The 19769-nt window shown below is 38.6% G+C and overlaps 1 protein-coding gene across 1 annotated transcript in view; it reads left to right on the top strand.

Moving 5' to 3' along the window:
- SNX4 (sorting nexin 4) overlaps positions 1–19024 on the top strand; it is a 34995-nt gene extending 15971 nt beyond the window's left edge. Inside the window, exons 5-13 of the mRNA XM_026087402.1 lie at positions 809–864; positions 5246–5318; positions 6872–6933; positions 8411–8476; positions 12733–12822; positions 14069–14168; positions 15053–15198; positions 16596–16710; positions 17089–19024. Of these exons, the coding sequence (XP_025943187.1) occupies positions 809–864; positions 5246–5318; positions 6872–6933; positions 8411–8476; positions 12733–12822; positions 14069–14168; positions 15053–15198; positions 16596–16710; positions 17089–17136 (756 nt within the window). The 3' untranslated portion in view covers positions 17137–19024. The remainder of the gene's footprint in view (positions 1–808; positions 865–5245; positions 5319–6871; positions 6934–8410; positions 8477–12732; positions 12823–14068; positions 14169–15052; positions 15199–16595; positions 16711–17088) is intronic.
- Positions 19025–19769: the final 745 nt, after the last annotated feature.

Here is a 19769-nt window from a genome sequence, read left to right as displayed (position 1 = left end):
GCCAGAAAGAAAAAGTTGCGATTATCTGGGACTTCTGTGGACCAGTGTGGGTTGCCTTATTTGCATTGGTGTGTTCTTAAGAGTAAATACCTGTTACTTAATTTTTAATGTTAAATTAAACTGAAACTTTAGAAAGAGATTCCATACTGCTGTTGCAGACGTTTGTAAACCAACATCTCAAGAAGTAAAGTAGCTGATTACCTTTTTAATTAGGTATTGAACTTTCTTCTGTAAAGACTTAATATATGCTATATTTTAGAAGAGAACACTGCATTAAAACAGCTCTRTTCTGATATACAAATTATATATTTTCTCTAAAGCAACTCATAAAATAAGAGAACACCATATATGAGTTTGATTCACTGGGGGACTTTTCCTAGTAATAAAGAGCATGTAGAGGTCAGTCTACCACTGGTTTTATTTGGTTTGAAAAATATAAAATAGTTTGTCCATATGGTCTTGTTACCTAATTGCATCATCTCAAAAGAATGTAGGGTTGTGAATCTTAACTCTGTGATTTGTGTAACATTTTAGGAAGAGACTATTTTTGTGCGATTTAGGATTATACTAGCTTAATATTAGTGGATACTGTTTACATCCTAGTTCACAAAAAATAGCTTAATTTTCTACTTTTTATTAAAAAAATCAGATATGCAGGGCAGGTAGTGTCAGACTTATTCAATGTTTGAAAATCTAAATATGCCAAGAAGGCAGGAGTTTTTTCTAACAGTGCTGCAAGAAGGCTGAGATTTTTGTCACTGGAATTTAATTGCATTAAATTAACAAAGCTTTTTTTCCCCTTTTTCAGGCAGATTCCAGATTAAAAGCTCTTAATGCAACATTCAGAGTGAAAAACCCAGACAAGTAAGATTCCACATCCTTCCTCCCTCCCTTTCCCCTTTTCAGTTACAAATGTAACATCAGATGACAGAATATTCTATCTCCTTAGAATAAATTCAGAAAAGAAAAATGATCTTTCTGCACTTTAAATCTTAACAGAAGTCCAATAAGGAGATAGTATGAAGAGGCTTGAATCCTGTTTCTTGGAGGAGCARGAAACCTTCAGAAAAATGCCATCACTTAATGCAAAATGAGTCTTTCCTTTTAGCTAGATTAAAAGAGGGGGAGAAAAACCAATAGAAAAATAGCCTCTTAACATTTGTTTGCAAAGAAACCTTTCCAAACGTGAATAGAATGCAGATTGATAGTAGGTCTTTCCAAAAATCTGCTAGTGTACAATTCTGGATGCACGCACCCTGGTGTTGCAGTTCATAGTTCTCTTCAAGCTGCCAATTTTCACAGATGCTTTTGGAAATCCTGAGGTCAGTTCAGCTCTGTTACAGTTTAGGAAGCTCTGAGACGAGCACTAGGGCAATCCGCTGGATTAAAAAACTAGTAGAAGCATAAGGATGTGCAGTACGAGGTTCATCCCACCCCAGGTGATGTGAGGAGGGTAAAATAGCTGAGAGTTCCTGCTTTTGCAATAGTTAGAAACATTTGTATGCAGGAATGGCATCGAGAGATGTTGCTGTTCCCCATGTATAGCAATAAAGACACGCGAAGTGCCCTGCTGGGTTCATCTGTTGTCCGATAGTGGCAATAGGAGGTGCTGTTTAGGGAGAGCACGTGTGTGACTGCTTTCTGTTGTCCATTCCCTGGTACTTCCCCAGCGTCCCTGGATGTTGTATTAAGGATGTTAGAGGGCACATACATTCCTGATCCTTTTAGTGCCTGTTTATAGACTTATCTGTGAATTGGTCCCATCCCTTTTTTGAACCTGCTGACAATGTCTGCTGTTGCGGCCTTCTTGGGCAGCAAGGGGGCTTGTTGCTGGAGAGTAGTGCAAAAGATAACCTCAGTGAATGAGACCAAAAGACAGCAATTCTCTCAGGATCTACAGGTGAAACCGCCCCCTTGTTTGGATGCTTCATCCTCTATCTTCTTCCTGGTCTGTGACTAGTAGGAGTTAGCTTTTCTTGCTTTCGGGCAGGGAAACTGCCAGCTGTGTCTGCATGTAGGCATGGATGGGAAAGGCTGGTTAAGGCTGAGATACTGTTATCTTTTGAGGCAATGAGGTAACTTAATGTTTGGGAAAAGAAAGCCGTTGTGATAAGTGGCATGGTAAAAAGCACAGGAAGATTTAAAACAAGGAAAATATGAAGAAGGAGTTCTAACAAAAACAATGTCTGAGTATTTAACTCAGACTTGACAATACTTCAGAGATATGACACATCTTCCTACTGTATTCTGCCAGCTACATAACTTTTAAATTGAATTTTTGGTTACAGTGGCAAGCTGTGTTTTACAAATTGTTTGATAACTGATGAGCATAATTTGTGTTTGTGGGGAGAGCCCTTTGGTACAGCGTGTGTGGGTCTGACAGGAGGAAGAGCGCTTCGCTCTACCTAGCGCACTCACGCTTGGGTGGGCTGCCCTGAATCTAACGCCTGTCCCCTCCGCATCAGCAGGGGTGCTCGTGTGACTGGGTGGTGAGTGGGTTCAGCAAGCTAGCCTTGCCGAACCCAAACAGACCAAAAAACCTCACTGCTGTGCGGAGTGTGGGTTTCTGGATAAACTCGGTTTCCTGAACCAGGAAGGGCTGAGGTGAAGGATTGCTGCAGCCCTCACTCCAGACTGACTTGCACTGATGTGCAGCTGTACCTTCTAGTTTAAAGCAATGCTAGGGACTTCAGACAGTGGAAATGAGGCTACCCTAGTAGATCAAATTTAGCCTGGAAGCCAAACCTCTTTCTCTGGGATACAATTAATATCTCTTCTGTGGAATTACATGGTAACAAAAGTGTTGCATTCTGGTACATGGGGTAAATTTGTAGTAGCGCTCCTACTGGCCTCTCCAATTCAGTCTCGTGGCACCCATCCTCTTGTTCTCCGTCTGTGTTTTAAATCAAAACAATAGCCTTCTGCCTGGTGAAAGGTTCCTTTAGAAAATACTAAACCCTTTTCTAAGGCAAAATTAAAAACAAAACTCCTTTTCTGTCTGGTTGCTCCCAGAAGTGGCTTGTTCTTTTTAGAGCAGTTCTATTCTTGTGATATCTTCTCCCCCGAAACGGGAAAATGGYACTGCCCCCTCGACTCTAGGGCTGAGTAAAATGCACAAAGTCACTTCTTTTGAAATGCTATCTTATGAAAATGAAATATTATTTTTTGCCATTATCATAAAAGATACTTTCCAGAAGAAACCTGGCAGTGTCCCTACAGAAATCTCACTTGATCTGTTCTTCATTTGCATTTGAAGTTCTACTTAGTAGCTCAAACTTCTTAAATATCTAGACTGTTGGTAACGTTGCAGAACCATTGCAACTGAGGGAAAAGAACTGGGCTTGTTTCAGTTATTCTGAGTGCCAAAACTGTGTCTTGCCTTACAACTTCTGCTTCGGTGGTGCATTGGAAAGTAAACATCCCTCTACGTGCCTCTCAACTCAATTTGGAAAATTATTTCATGATTGAGTATTTTTCTTACACGAGCATCCAACAGGACTTGAGCAGATACTTGAAATAAACCTTTGATCTGTGACACCAGTCTCTTGCAATATGTTTTTTAGAAAAACTCCCTTTTTAAAAAATTCTCAGCCTTCTTCTTCACCAAAGATTAGGAAAAAAAGTGGTGTCACTTTTGTTTATGCTTTTCTGAGACAATAAAATGAAGACAACTTGGTTCTGAAGTGATCTTTGATGGAGGAGGAATTGGCATGGACAAAGATAGCATCCTGGGCTTGAGCAGTGGTATGAAAGTCCTGGGTTTCTGACGCTTGCCTTCAGGGAGTAAGGCATTCCTAAAAGCTTTCTTGCCACAAAACAGGATAAATAAAACTTTTCATTATAAATTTCTGGAGTGGAAAGGGGAGTCTTCCTGAACTGAAGGCAGGCTCTTTAATCTTTTGTTTTTAAGTTCAATTATTTCAAATATCTTCACTGTTCGTGTCTGCAGCTGCCTGACATGCTGCCCTTGTGCATATTTTATAAAGTGTAAACTGAAAAGATTGTTCTCTAAACCCCACTGTGCAGATCAATGCCTGTATTTTTCTCATATACTTTCTCTGCTGACTTTTTTTTTTATATACTTTAACCCTGCATGTGTCATACTTCTATAGAAGATGCTCCTTGGAGATCAAAAATACTAGAAATGGCAATAAAGTTTCTACCTCCTGAATACAGGCAAGGGAATGTTTTAAGAAGTGTTAAATAACCCCCCCCTGGAATTTCAAACTTGGTCACCCAAAACAAGTGACCTGAGTTACTTCAGCAAGACCTCTTGGGTACGAACTATGAAGTACAAAGTCTGACTGTGTGTGGTGGGAGGAGGGAGAAAGCTTGCTTTTTTTTTGTTTTCTTTTCTTTTTTCTCCCCCCCCTTTTTCTTTTTATGCTTGAATATCAACGTGGAAGACTAATTTTCATCTTCCATTCCTTAATTCTAGTTGTATTCTTCTATTTTTTCAGATCATTGTTTGGTAATTTGGAGAGCCAGAAACAAAATAGCTTTACCTATCTAAGTGAAACATGCTCTTGTGTACCTCATGCCTCCCAGGTTGGTCATGAGTTAGGCGTTTGTGTAGTAGGTGGCATTTATGTGTATGAAAGTGGCTGTTGCTGTGGTTTCATCAGTTACCTGTCACTAGCAAAGCTGTGGTAGCCCACTTGGCTTCATAAATAGGATGAGCTAAATGCATTAACCTAAACTACCACCAAGGCTTAGCTGGGGTGGCTGTTACAGTGCCTTTTTCCTTCAGTTGTGGCAGGCCAGCAGTGTATGCGTGACCACTTGCAATAGATTACCTGGCTGGTACCTCGTTAAGCAGTAGTGATTTGATTGCTTTTAGCGATGTGCTGACTGCCCGTACAGGTATGGATGTTAGTAAGATTTCGTACGTAACTAGGTACAATGGCTATCCACTAACTCTCGCTTTTTTCAATCCCATTTAAAAAATTAGTAATTTGCTTAAAAAAAAAAAACCAAAAAACTTTATTTCATAAAATTATAGCTTTTAAATCGGTCAGAACCTTCAGCATTTGCTTATAAAAAGCTAGTAGTCATGCAAGTGTTGGGTTATGTGTTTTAGAGGAATTAAACTCTGCAGTCGCTTTTTTAGGAATCTTCAGCCAATTCCACTTCAACATAATTCAGGCTCCGTCTTGCTGGCTGTAGCGTCGTGGCTCTATCTTGCATTCTGTGAAAGCTTGCTTTCATGATGGCTAATGATGTACTATCTGTTTCCTGCTCCCAGGAGATTTACTGAGCTAAAACACTATAGCGATGAACTGCAGTCCGTCATATCACACCTTCTGCGAGTCAGAGCTGTAAGTATTTCCCATGTGTGTCGTGACAAATAGTAGAATTTATTTATAAGGCAGCATTTCTTGTTTAGTCCCTAGAACTGGTACATATGTTCTAGGATGAGGAAAGCTTTGCCTGAAAGGATCAGATTTTGGAGTTTGGGGGCAGGGAGTGTTAACCTGGTGCGGATTTGGGGGGAAAGAGATCCAAATATGACAGTGTATTTTGACAGTTGCTGAAGGAGCAGAAGCGTGTATGTTTAGCTAATCTGCCTGCTCCCCTCATGGCCACGTATCAGAGGGAGGTGTTTTAAAGAGGACCAAGGTGTCCAGTTCTCTCAACTCAGCAGAGAAGTTTTTTTGCTGGATGTCTGGGTTGGGAAGGGGCCCGAAAAATAGTTTTATGGTGCTGACATATAATACACTATTTTCCAGAGCTTGTAGTATGAATCGTGCATGTGTCCCAGCACACTTCTTTTTTCTTTTGGCTTGTACTTCAGTCTGTAATGAATAATGTTCTTTTTAATGATGAGAACAATTATGTCATGCAATCAAGATATTCTGTGGGTTTAGAATGAAGATTTAAAAAAAAAAAAAAAGCCCACAAAAAGGAAATAGGAAATTACAATTCCAGTAATGAGGAGCATGATACTGTTCTTTAGCGTGTTCAACAGGGATTTAGTTTTTGATGAAACTGTGCTGCAGGGGAGGATGGTAATTGATTGCCCTGTTGAGCTGAGGTACTTGAGAGGATTAATCTCTGGTGTTCTAGTAACAGTGGCTTTTTCTCAGTGCTCTGTGTATGTGACCTGCGGGGTGATCTGCTTGCACTTCCTTTTTACTGCTTTAACAAACCAGTAACTGTAACTCTTATGCAGCTTCAATTTAACTTATTGGTGCATCACAATTACAAGGGCATCATCAGCATTACAAGTCGCATTTCAGAATATATATGTGTATATATGTGGTTTTTTCTTCTGATGTTGTTGCCAACATTATAGTACTGATTGCAGCAGGTACTGACTCTCCAAACAGCTGAAATGACCTATCTAGCTTTAGCATAAGTTCTGCAATGGATAGCTCATTTCCTTTCCTTCGTTTCAGTGGATGGAAAAATTGGGTCACTTGTTAGAATTTTAGTGAAGTTTTCCCTACAGTTCTTGATGACAGGATGGATTTTTGTCTTGCCATCTTTACGTTAAAAAAGCAAGCGTGTATATAAATTTGGCCTTATTCAGGTAAAGGAGACTACACCTTGCATCTGGCTATCAAAAACCGAGTTAACTACAGTGACTGATTATTCGTAGTCTCCGTAGACATATCCTATACATGAGTGCTTTCAAAGAAATACTTGAAATGTTATTTTTCTATATAGCTTTGCCACAATTTTGAGGTCAGTCTTTTAAAGGCTTTATGCTGGTGATTTGTTTTTTGTTTTGTTTGTTTTTAAGACTAATGCCTACTTTTGTTTACCTGTGTTAAAACATAAGGCTTTAGCTTGGAGTTAGTATTTGGGGTTTTTATAAATCAGTTGCAGTTGCTGTTGACCAAAAATTAACTTCTCTAAAATGTTTTAGAGGGTAGCAGACCGGCTATATGGTGTCTATAAAGTCCATGGAAACTATGGAAGAGTATTCAGGTAAGAGTTCATTTAGTTTTTAAGAATATGTATACAGTGAGTGTAGTGAATGTATTTGTCCATTATGTTTTCAAAAGCATAACAGCATGTCTGAAACGCATTTAAACATTTGCCTTGAAAAACTCTTGTATTGCAGTACTAATGAGCTTCCTACCTTGGATATAATGATCTCAGGATCTGCTGAACTTAGTCTCAACTGGAAGACGGTGGTGGTGGTGGTGTCTTTTATTTATTTGCTTTTATTCCAGAACTTTGGGGCTTCTGTTGTGGTAATGGCATTTTTAACTCTTTCTTCAGAGTACAACTTACTGCCTATTTTCATGCAGTTGTCTTAAGCATCCAGGTCCTTTTATAATTAAAAAAAAAAAAGTTCTGAAACTGAATAGATACAGTTGATTTTAAGTGAATTTGTCAGTTGTTTTTCAATTTATATGAGTGAATTGCATGCTCAAGTTTTCCATCTCACTGGAGAATTAAAGAATCTAAACTTCTGGTTAAGGGAAACCTCCTGCTTCTACACTCTGTTCAAGTGCTAAATTTAATTCTCTGGGTTAATGGATTGCAGATGTCTTTCTCATTGGGGGTTTTAAAGTGAAATTAGGTGTAGTTCTGTAATAACACTAAGACAAACAAATGTCAACATTAGCAGAGTGGAATGTTTATGAGAAAGTGAAGGACAGAATAGATACATTAGATGTAAATTATGTGAAATACAAGGCAAGGGGAACCCTTTTTTTTCCTTGTCTAAAAAATTGCTGATGTAATTCTTATAACTAATAAATCTCATAAGGTTTCACAGAGCTGAGAACACAATTAAAATTGCTGTGTGCATACTTAACTGTCCAGGACAAGTCTCTTGCTATCTTTATTGTAGTTGTGTTTTCTACTTTATCAGAACGATCTCCCTAATGTGAATAGGGAGATACAGTAATGAGGCGGTTTTAACTTAATATTTTTCTAACGAATAGAACTAAACAGCAATCTACTGTGAAAATAGAAAACGTATAGCAGTTTCAGAGGAGTTAAAACTCTTGCAAATGTCAAATCCCAACTTCTATGTGAAGTGTTGTGAGTCTGAACAGCTTAATTTCTTCCTGGTAAACAAGTTGGAGCAAATTCTGTTTTAGAGTTCTCTTTCTCTGTTTTTTTTCCTCTTTTTTTTTTTTTTCTCCCTCCTGTGCACTTTTCAAAACCTAGTTTTAGCTATTTAAACGAGGTTCTCCCTGTGCAAAACAACCCCAAAGTGTATGTGTTTGTGTGGGTGTATTTAGAGGGCGGGGGCAGTTGTTTGCTGGAGTGCCTTGGTATTAACTGGCCAGTGCTGCTGCTGAGAGGGGGGGAAACAGTTTGGCCGAGCACAAATTGGAGGCAGTTTCCATTCAGGTGTCACCTGGAAAGAAACTATATACAGGATGCAGCTTATTAACTTCCCTTACCCTTCATGTGTGATGTTGCTTCTCGTTTGTTTTTCCTACAGCGAGTGGAGTGCAATAGAAAAGGAGATGGGGGACGGGCTGCAGAGTGCTGGCCACCACATGGATGTGTAAGTAGTGACTGAATATCTGATAGTTTGATGTAAGCCAGATGCAGAGCTCTCCCTCCTTCCTCTCTTCTCCCCCAGCCCCAAAGTACATACAGGAGGTGTACTGAGAAACTTGGGGGTGCGTTGTTTCTAGGTATATAGCATTTCTGTGATTTGGATGCAGGCGCACTTTTAGCATCCATGTACTGATTAAGTAGCTCAAAAGGTCTCAGGAGAACCAGAAGGGTTTCTTTTTTATTATTATTTTGAAACTGTAGAAGTGTTTGGAATTCTTCCAGCTTTTCTTTTAAGCTACTATGCCAGAAACTGGTGGAATAGAACTTTAATGTACTGCAGACCTGATGAGATCCATTTGTTTTTGATAGCAGTGTTTTGTACCACACAGTAGATGGTACACAGATTTGGACTTAATTACAGAAAGTTAAGAACTTTAATTATTATTAAACCAAAACTTTAATGGATTCTTGAATCAAATACTGACTGGATGTAATAAAGTTGAGAATCCTCCCTCTCTGCATCTTTGGAGTCAGTTGGCAGAGTATGTGAAATGCAGCCTTCAAAATAAGAGTCTAGCACTTAAGAGTGCTCACAAAAGTGCTATTGTAGGCTCCTACTTTTTGTTTTTCAGGTAGTAATATACAGTAGATAAAACAGTATAATTTCTTATCACTCTGATTCCTTGTATGTAATCAGGCACTGCAGTAAAGTAACAACTCATGCAAGAGATGGAAACTGTGACATTTCATCATGCACTATTTTTACTGAAAGTGTAATTCATGTAGAAATAGTATTATCAGTCTCAGTTTACAAAGCAGACTTGTGTATGCTGTACTGTTGGTCAGTTGTAATTGGTGTTTTGCCATGTCAAATGAAAGCTTTTGGAGAGCCTTGCCGAACTCTGCCTTCAGTTTCTTCAAGAGAATTCATTTTATCACATCTTTAAGAATTTGAACCCTTCCAAATAATGTATTTGCACTTCTGTGTTTTGGCTAATATGATGGTTTACACCTAAAAGAGCTATTATGCTTTCTAAGTAAAAGACTCTAGAGAGAATAAAGGAATGGATAATACATTTTACTTTCAAAAAAAAAAAAGTAGAGATGGAGAGCAGCATAAAGCATATACCTCTACTATGCAAAAATAACATACTAGAGTTTAGTTTAGTTATATGGAAACATGCTATAATATGAAGGAGTTAGGGAGATGTAAGTAGGTTTTTGGTGACTCAAATACACTACGCAAGGGTGTCAAACATCTAGAGATGCTTAATCAAATAAAAGAAACAGGACTGACTTCTCAGTCAGGAGGCCGAACTTTCTGCACATATCAGAGGTTTACTGTTTCTGTCCTTTACACAGCTGGGGTTAAAGATCCAGAGTAACAGTGGTGAGTTTTTGGGTAACCTTAACCATTCCATGAATCTGAGGTTGCTTTCATTGTCTGTTATGTCTTATGTTTTGATGGTCTCATCCAGAAATAATCTCGTAGTGAGAACCAAGCAAGAGAGAGCGGCTGTGAGATTCAGGAACTCATTCAGTGACCCATGCGGTCTCCTGCCAGTAAGGTTCATATCTGTGGTCTCTTGAAAGTGTAACTTGCCAGCCCAGTTAACGTTCCCATAACATTAGGCCATGAGGAGGTTGTTGCAACAGCAAGCTCCTTTGAGAAGGTTTCCTAATATAGATGTTAAACTTTAAAACAAACTTAATTCTCTATCTACCTCATATGCTGTAGCCTTTACTAGGTGTTTATTTAAACTTTTGAGTTGTTATCATTTAGAATGATGTAAAACTGCTTAATATTTGGAGAAGACATCCCCAAGCACCTTGGGGGTGGGCAAGATGAGGCTTGCTAAGTGACAGAAAACAAGTATGCTGAGAAAGCTCAAGTGAATGGCTGTAATTCTAGCATATAAAAGATCAAAGAAAGAAATGTCAGGCCTCTGACTTCTGTCCTTTATGCTATTAATGAGTGACCCTTTATCTCCGAGTCAACTAGCCTGTCATTACAGATGGAACCAGTCTGAACTAGAACCAGGTTTTAGCCAAAGATTCCCATGAAGAGTGGAAATGTATTAGATATCTTTAGGACTTACAGTTTTTCAAGGTTTTCCATGGTTTGCCTACCTTTTTAGGAAGAAGTGTTTAAACTTTAGCACAGTCAAATATAGGGTTTTTTTAATACTCTTTTATAATCAAACTTAAGTATCATTATGAAAATGGCAGGTAAGGTTTTGTTTTGGTTGAGGGTTTTTGGGTGTGTTTTTTCTGTGTGGGAGGGATTTATTTATTTATTTATTTATTTTGAGACTTGTTCTGCCCCAAATGAGCTCTAGCACTGGGCTAAACTTAGTTGAAACTGAGATGTGGTCCATCTGCTGCCCTGAGAAATCTAACCACTCTACTAAATAAATTATTTTACTTCAGAACTTGTACTTCAGAACATTTTCAGAAAAAAGGTCACATGTGGCTTACTCTCTCCAATGTGGCTGGAGAATTTTCTTTCAGAACGTGTATTTTTCAACAGTGCAGACTTCTTCCTTACTTTGGTTCATAATATGAATTCTTGTTCTGTCTGTTCTTTTATCCCGTCTGCTTAAACTGATTTGTTGTTGCTGGCTGCTTGGTATGTTATGCTTACTTATCTCACATAGCCTTGGTAGGGCTCTTCCTGGGTGTGCCCAGGATGATTTTTTGATTTCACAGAGCATCAAAACAACTCATCTTACTTGCAAACTTAAACCAGAACAACAACAACGACAAAACCTATTTGAACAGATGAGCACACATCTGTACCTTTCCTTCAGGCTTCACATTCCTCCAGTTACTAGGCAAGAAGCTGTTGCTTGTTTGAAAAGCCTTAGTTCACATTCCCTATGTCAGCAGACCTGATGATAACTTTGAACCATAGTATCTCTCTCGGATGCCTCCCATCTAGAGAAGGAGCCTAACAAGGCCATAGTTGTTCCTTTCAGAGCTTTCAGTAGAGGGGTCTCCTGTCCTCTTCCAAGTCACATTACCAGTTCCCTCTCAGCTTGAGACTCTCCCACTTCTTCCTCAGAGCCAGTTGCTGGAGAGGCATAGGATGGAATTGAAGAACAAAGACCTTGTGAAAACCTTAAGGCCAGGAGGTGCTATAATCAGCATTTGGGTGGCATTGTGCTGCTCACTAGACAAGCATGAACGCATGCTCACTTCAAAGAGCCTGCAACTGTGGAAATACTTATTTCCTATTCCTCCATTTCAGGGATTGCCACAGACTCTAGAGTCCAAATGGAATTGGCAGAATAGATGAAGGCACCTGAGACGGGATCTCATTCATCCTGTTCATCTGTATTGGTACTTGACCTGCATTGCTGACTAAAGTGGCATCTTATTTCTGTCATTGTACCAAGTGCAGTGTGCAGTTACCTTTTTAGAGGTAGGCCTGTCCTGGCAAATGTGTCCAAGCACAGTCACCTTGGTTAATGAGAACCTATGACATACTGTCCCATAAGCAATATAAACTAGAAAACTAGCAATATAAACTAGAAAAAAAGACTTGTCATGTTTCATAGATCTCCTATTCAGCCTAAATGGTGAAACTCTCACTGAGTGTAGAAGCTGTGGAGTTAATCCAAGCCCTTGTGCTTCAGAAGATTTCTCCCTAAAAGGCAGTTGCTCAGAACTGATATGCCTGACTTGCACAGCAGATGAAGCAACACACATTCAAGGAACTGAAGGACTTAATGCTGGAGTGTTCAGAGCGCTGCCACAAGTTTGCTTGGTCTCAAGCTTATGTGTTGGCTGAAGAGTGAAGAATGAAAGTCACTTTGTAAATGCTCCCTCTTTGCTTTTCAGGTGTGATGTTCACATTTTTAAGGTGTAATGCTCTCGGTCTTGCAGGTTTTCTTCTGCACCGTATCTTTTTTGCCTTGGTGCTGCCTGTTGACAATGCACTGAAGAAAAGGAATAAATTATTTTCTCTTTTCCTGTAATAAGAACTGCCCCATCTTCAGCAGGAAACTTATCATAAATCTGGTACTTGTCAAAAGACTTATTGCAAGAAACAGGCTTGTGGGAGTGTTTATATTAGCCAACTCAGTTTAATTAAAAACAAAAGGGGGGAAAAAAAACTTTTTAGAAGTGCCTTTTCACTGTTGTACTTAGTGACTTTTGATTCTGTCAAAGAAGTGTCCTCCCTTGTTACTGTGTGTATAGTTTTTAAAGGTTAAACTAAGGAATTTCATACTTAACCAGAGGCTGTGTTGTCACCAGATATGCAGCTTCTATTGATGACATACTGGAAGAAGAGGAGCATTATGCAGATCAGCTGAAAGAATATCTCTTCTATGCAGAAGCACTACGGTATGTACAGAAACGTGTAGTTCAAATGAAAACTATAATCCCTTGCTTTAATATAGTGTTGGTGTTAAGTTTAGTTTGGTATCCTGTTCTCCCTAGAAATGTTAATGTTGTGAGAATCTTCAGATTCTCACGTTTTATTTTGCTTACTCATCTTCAGTTGCCATAAGGGGCAATAACAGATAGAACTGAGCTGGTCAATAATAAAATGACAGAGATGTTAAACTCTAGATACGATGGGAGATAATACTGCCTATTCCCTTGGTTCCCTTGCTTTCCTTGGCTTCCTGTATAATAGGTGCCCCAGCGTGCAGTGGGGAAGCTTCAGCTTTCAAATGAAATAGGCCAAAGAGAGATTATGACCACTTACAGCCGTTACAAATTCCTGCAAGTTTTGAAGTGCCCTGTTTGATGTTCATCTGCTGTACAGTATTGCTCAGCTAAATAATGATTTTAATTAGCCTTTAATCTAATTTTAGATTAACCTTTAAAGGGCAGTTCCTCCTTCAGAAGCATAGATATAGAACCACGATTCTGTATGCTCTATGGTTATGCCTGATGCTGTGGTGTTCCCCCTGGCTGGTGCTGCACCTCTGGGAGAGGGCCCATAGTGCTGTAGTGAGTTCAGGTGGTCAAGTGTGCTGGCTGCTCTCTGAGCCCCCAGAGCCCAAGTTGCACCTCCTGGGAGAGAAACGTGGAGTACACGTGTAGTGTCGCCAGCCTGCACAGGACTGGGACTTACTGCAGGTGGTTAGAAGAAACTCTCCTCTTCCAATGAAAGGCGCTATATGAATCTAGGAATACAGTTTCTTGTTTTGTTGCTTAAAAAATAAAATGTGAAGAATTCTATGATTGATTGATGCATTGGTGCTGTGACAGGTACCATATCCAGGTACCTCTTGTCATAGTTGCGATTTTACTCTAATGGATTTTGAAAAGTTATTTTAAAGTGATGTCCTTAAGTAGGTGCTAGGGTTTGTATTACCTAGAGTGTCTTGGAATGAGTCTAAGAGGAACAGAAAAGCAGAATGCTGCCGTATTAAGAACTCTATCCTTTGATCCAAGCTTGCTTAACTACAGCATTTGCAGAGTTACGCATTCTGTGATAAGGCTGTTGAACTCAAGCTAGATAAATAACTGAATATGCTGCCTGCCAAAAAAATACTTGTATCATTTTTAAAGTTTAAATGGAGGGAAATGTAGCAAAACAAAGTATTATGTGACAGATCTTTTGCTGCTTCTTTTTCAGGGCAGTTTGCAGGAAGCATGAACTAATGCAGTATGACTTGGAAATGGCTGCACAGGACCTAACATCTAAGAAACAGCAGTGCGAGGAGCTGGCAACAGGAGTGAGTCTTTTTCCCCTTTCTTCTCCAAGATGGTGTATGTGGGTTTTATTTATTTTTTATTTTTTTCCAGGTTGCTTAGAATGGCTTCTACATGGCACTAATACGTAGAAGGCTGATTGCTGGTTATGAGAAGTAATATTGTATGGGCTGCAGGCCTTCAAGGGTTGAAATAACTTGGTTCATGGTGACATATGCTGTTTGTACCGAAGTTTTTATTGGATAATGAGCAAATAAAGGATTGCAGGAAACATGACCTGAGCAGAGTAACACAAACTACTATATCCCAGAGATACAATATTGGGACTTCTGAAAGGCTTTCTCTGCCTTTTGAAAGCTCAAGATTATTGATATGTGATGTTGGCCCCTTTTATACAGAAAATACTAGCTAAAAAAGTCTGAATATAAACTTAGAATTCTTAGTATTGCTGTATTGTATTATATATTGCTGCAGCTGTTCACATTCTATACAGAATATCTTTTCTTATGTAAAAAACCAAGACTTCAGTTTTTCCTTAGACTGGAGTAGGAAAGAACCTATCTGAAAATTCACTTGGGTCAGTGGAATGACTTGCCTAAGGCTGGTCTGTGGGTTGTGCTGTTAGAGTTTGAACATTGAATTACTTAACAGTTGTTTCTGAGGGGCCCAGAGTCCCTGGGAATAGAAGCTGCAATACAGGAATCTCTTTTCTTCTTTCTCCTTACTTTTCTGTTCAGTCTAATGTGAACCACCTCCTCTCTTACAGCAACCCAACAATGGGACATCCACATAATGGAAGGGCCAATGCAGTTGCTTTTTCTGATAATTAAAGCCAAAACTCAGCTGAGGAATAAGACCTAATGCTAGTAAAGATCACAAAATCAATACCTAACCTTGTCTCTTGTAGACCGTGAGGACGTTCTCGCTGAAAGGAATGACCAGCAAGCTCTTCGGGCAGGAGACCCCTGAGCAGAGGGAGGCCAAGATAAAGGTTCTGGAAGAGCAGATACAGGAAGGAGAAGAACAGCTTAAGTCTAAAAATCTGGAGGGCAGGTAAAAAGGCCAGACTTTTGTCAAAGAAAATGGGGATTGTTTTAGCAAAAGTCATTGACTGGATGCTCTTGAAGGTGTTTGTATTTTATAAGTGTTTTTAATATATTCTTGGTGTTTATGAGCTGTCTATAAAAGCTCCTGTCAGTTGTAAGTTGTGAAATAAAGTACAGTACATGCAGTTAGCTTCTGGTCTGAGAGGATGGCTTATGTAAAACCTGATGACTTTCCCAGTTATTGAGCCCACTTTAATGGCTGACTTGCTTGCTTTTATGTTCAACTAGTAATATGTTTAGCAGGTGGGCTTGTAGGTCTGCAGCTGAATAGCCTAAGACTCAAATCCTGATTTGCTTTAACTACAGTATTTAGTTTGGTTTATATGTATGGGTCCTAAGCTAATATTCTTCAGTTTCTCATATGGGGGACAATTGACTCCTGTCTGAAAGAGATTAGAAGTTCTGGAAAGCTGTGTTTGAATAACTGCTGCTCGGTATTCTAGGGAAATTTTCTTCAGGAATGCAAACATGGAAAAATAGGAGCAAACATTCCTAGAGCAATGTGTTTGTGTCAGAACATGTTCATCATATAATGAAAGGGGTAAATGTGGTATCTCCTGATAAGTAAGGATTAGAGCTGAAAAGATAAGACTAGTTCATGAATAGTTCATAACAACAAAACAATCAGTAAATGCAATTTCTTAATCATTTTGACAGAAGTACTGGACATCTGCTTTTGTAGCTCTGGAAGCAATTTTCAAGTGAATACTTGCCTTGTGTGGGAAGTCCAGCACAAATGAAAACTATGTACTACAGAAATCTACCTCCATTTTGGTTAAGGAGACCTGGAGACACATTGCCAAACCAGCAAAATTGATTCCTGAAGTGAAATGTCAGAGTAAAACTTGTGTTGCAAGTGTTTGTTATACTTTACTGTCTCAAATCCTGATGACAAATGAGCTTTCAGATTGGAAAGCCCAAGATTCTGACTTGATTAAAAAGAAAAAGAAACATGCAGTGTTGTGTGCTGAATGTTGGCGTAAAGACATTTAGTCACCCCAAAAGAATTCCAGGAGAAAAATATATTCTGAGTATTGTTGATTCTATGGCAGTCATGCTTACTGTCAGAAATCTCCATCATGTGAGATTGGTTCTCTAGTTTAAAAACCTCTTAGGAAGTGGATGGAGAATTAAGTAGTAGTGCCACAATACTGTAGTAAGTATAAAGTGAAGACACCATGAGATGTATAGTAATTATACAACTTGGTTTACCAACTGAAAGGTGGAGCGGTGCGTCATACGTGTCTTTGCTGCTGTAGGTTCCGAGGAAGGAAGATGAGGTGAGGACATAACATGCAAAACACTAAAAGCGTTTATTAACAGAAATATTGCTTTTAATTCCAGAGACTTTGTGAAAAGTGCCTGGGCTGACATTGAACGGTTTAAGGAGCAGAAGAATCATGATTTGAAGGAGGCACTTATAAGCTATGCTGTTATGCAGATTAGCATGTGCAAAAAGGTATGTTTAGCTTCTGAAGGACCAGGCTTTTATATATATATATATATATATATATATATATATATATATATATCATATCAGCAGGGGATCAGATGCAAACTTTCAGTAACTAGGAAGACTGCAGTCATGGAAGGTTGGAAGTCAATAGCGTAAAACCTCCCACGTATTCCACCCTACTCTAACTCAGTGACATGTTAATGTTGAAATAAAATAGGTAGTGTGGTCCAATTCCAGTGTGGTCTCTGCCTTATTTGTAAGTGAAGTTCTGTGGGGCTTTTTGTGGAGTCTTCCATGGAAAAAAATCTGATTGCAAACAATGTTGTATTTCTGCCTCTTTATTTCCAACCTTCTTTCTTTATTTGTTTATTTTTATTTAAGGGAATTCAAGTTTGGACAAATGCAAAGGAATGCTTCAGCAAGATGTGATTATCTGGAAGTGAATTCCTCCTCCAAGTGCCAGAGAATGGAAGCACAAACGTATAACACCAATGTTAAGTTGCTATATGACTTACATATAAATCATGAAATAAATGAGTTGAGTGAATAGTTTTTCTTTCTGCTGATTGTAATTGTTAATAAAGGACAAAAAGGACATGTTCTTAAGTGTTTAGCCCTTGACTGCCACGTATGTGGCATGTTTTATGTGTGGTAGCAAATAATTCAGGGGTAAAAAAAGTTAATGAAAACTACAGCTTGGTGTTGGGGCAAAAGTATAGGGAAGGTTATCCCAGAAAGTATGAACTGAACTGTTCTGTCTGAGACTTCTGAAAAACCCTGCTCTGTATTGTGCAGATCATTTCCAGATGCCCTTCTTTTCAGCCCTTGCTGTTTAGAATTTGTAATGCTCCAGGGTGTTTTGGGTTTTTTTAATGGGACACACAGTTGTATTCTTGAGGTTTACACCATAAGAGGACAAAAAATGAAATACTGTAACGCCTAGGGTTCATATTTAAATGCCTTTGCATGTCCATAGAGAAATGTGCTTTTCCAAAGTTCAGGTTAAGCAGTCTCAAGCTCCTGAGATGTTTGAAACTCTCTACAGTAGAGGTGTTGTATAATGGTTTAATACAATATTCTGCATTTACTGGTTCCCACTTAAGTTTTTGTACAGGCACTGATTTCTTATCAGATTTCCTTCTGCAAGTAAAGGAGACTGGTGATCCAGCTGAGCAGCAAAACCAAAGTCAAAGCTGGTAAGCAGCAGATGCAACTCCTGCTTGGTCTGTTTACACTAGATGTGAATCTGGCCTGTGGTGGTGCTTCTCATAACTGAAGCAGTTTGGTTCTTAGAAGAATAGTCCTTAATGAAGATGCTGAAATATAAAACCAGGTGGGATTTCTGTAGTACTTAAGAGCAGTGATATGCAGAATCCACAATGAGCCAAGGTGTCTGTTTGGATCTTGTAATGATGTTTCATTGTGTGTATATGTGTGTGTATATGTGTATATATATACACACCAGTATTAACATGATTTGCAATTACAGGTACTTGCATTAAATGTTTCCAGTTATCCCAAACACTTATTACTGTCTAACATTGTTTTTTTTCTACGTACTTAACTTCCTGAAGTCTTGTGGGATTCATTGGACTTGCTAATCCTGAAGAAATCTTTGTAATATTCTGTTGAAAAGTGTACTTAGTTATTCTGGATTAAAACACTGTCTCAGATTTTGATTTTTAAGAGATACTCCAGAAAGTCCTTAAAATTTACTCTGATAAATTATCAGTAAGATAGTTACTGACATGTCCCATATTGCTTTTGATTCTGCAGTGTTTCTTTTCTATAAAACCATTATAAAGAATTCAAGAATTCATAGACCTGGTATACACTACAACTCAAAATTCTGAAGTAAAATGTTGGTCACTGATAATGTATGTTAGCTTTTTTTCAAAGCATATGACAATGACATTTCTGTCTGCCGAGAGCTGATGTTGGGCAGAAGGAGGTCTCTCCATTTAATATTTACAAAGAGAAATGTTTTGTTCTGAGAACTGCCGTATCCAGTTCTGATACAGGTTAAAGGACTCTTACATTCCAAAACCAAGAAATTGCACACTTAAAGTATTCAGTAAACCTTCTAAAGGAGTGGTGCCTTAATACAATACCATGAGGCGCTCAGAGTAGGTATCTTTCATGCACTTTGATTTTTTTGGTAGATCTTTCTGGTGCCTCTTTCCACATTTCACTTGCTGTACAGCTTATTAAATGTATTAGTATGCCTTTTTTTCCTTGCTAGTTGTACTAAATTTAAGGGAACAAAACAGTTCTTGTAAGTTTTGTGCCAAATAAGCTAAATAAAATTGCTCTTTGATATTTTTGTTATGTTGTTTTTGTAAAAATGCTACATAAGTCTTTCCAGTTCTGTTGTTCAGTTCCTGTCCATCTTAGCTCTCAAACTGTCAAACTTGGGTTTAACATTTAAGTAGTAAACTGCAACAATTAACTGATTTGCCTTTTACGTGAGGAAGGTAGTGTCTAAGTCTGGAATTAGATCCTTGTTACAAGCCAGTTTTGAACTCTTCTCTGTTTTTGCTCAAACATAAGCAATCAGAATTTCATGCATATCTTCATCTAGGTAAGAGAAGATGCGTTTTAAAAAGGTTTGCCTGTTTTAGCAGAACTTGGATGAAAGCTGGGTTGGGGATAATTTGCAATAATCTTATTCTTTTGCTGCTTCTGTTTCCAGATCATCATTGCATGCGGTCTCTGTACTTGTGAGTCTTGGCAAACGGTGACAGTTCCTCCGCTCCTTTCCTAGCTTTTTAACTTTTTAAGGGGAAATTATCTAGTTAATGGCAGTTTCTTTGTGGTTAAGAGAGTCCACGTGACAAATACACACTTTGTGAAGCATGCATTTTCCAGTCACAGTGCGGATTTAGCTTCTGTAACTCAAGGCACTCTGCCCTGGACACCTTCCTTCAATTATCCAGTGGGTGAAAGACAGTAGGGTTGTTTAAATCAGAGACTATCAAAAATTGGCTAAAGGCCTTTGAAAATAATAGCAGTTGAGTAGACCAGTTTAACTTAATCTCACCAAAATGCTCCTGTATAAAACG

The sequence above is a fragment of the Apteryx rowi genome, unplaced genomic scaffold (genome assembly GCF_003343035.1).
Source record: "Apteryx rowi isolate R43461 unplaced genomic scaffold, aptRow1 scaffold_715, whole genome shotgun sequence".
In the NCBI taxonomy this organism is placed as follows: domain Eukaryota; kingdom Metazoa; phylum Chordata; class Aves; order Apterygiformes; family Apterygidae; genus Apteryx; species Apteryx rowi.
Note: the sequence above shows the minus strand (reverse complement) of the source record. Positions and strands in the feature narration are given on the sequence as shown.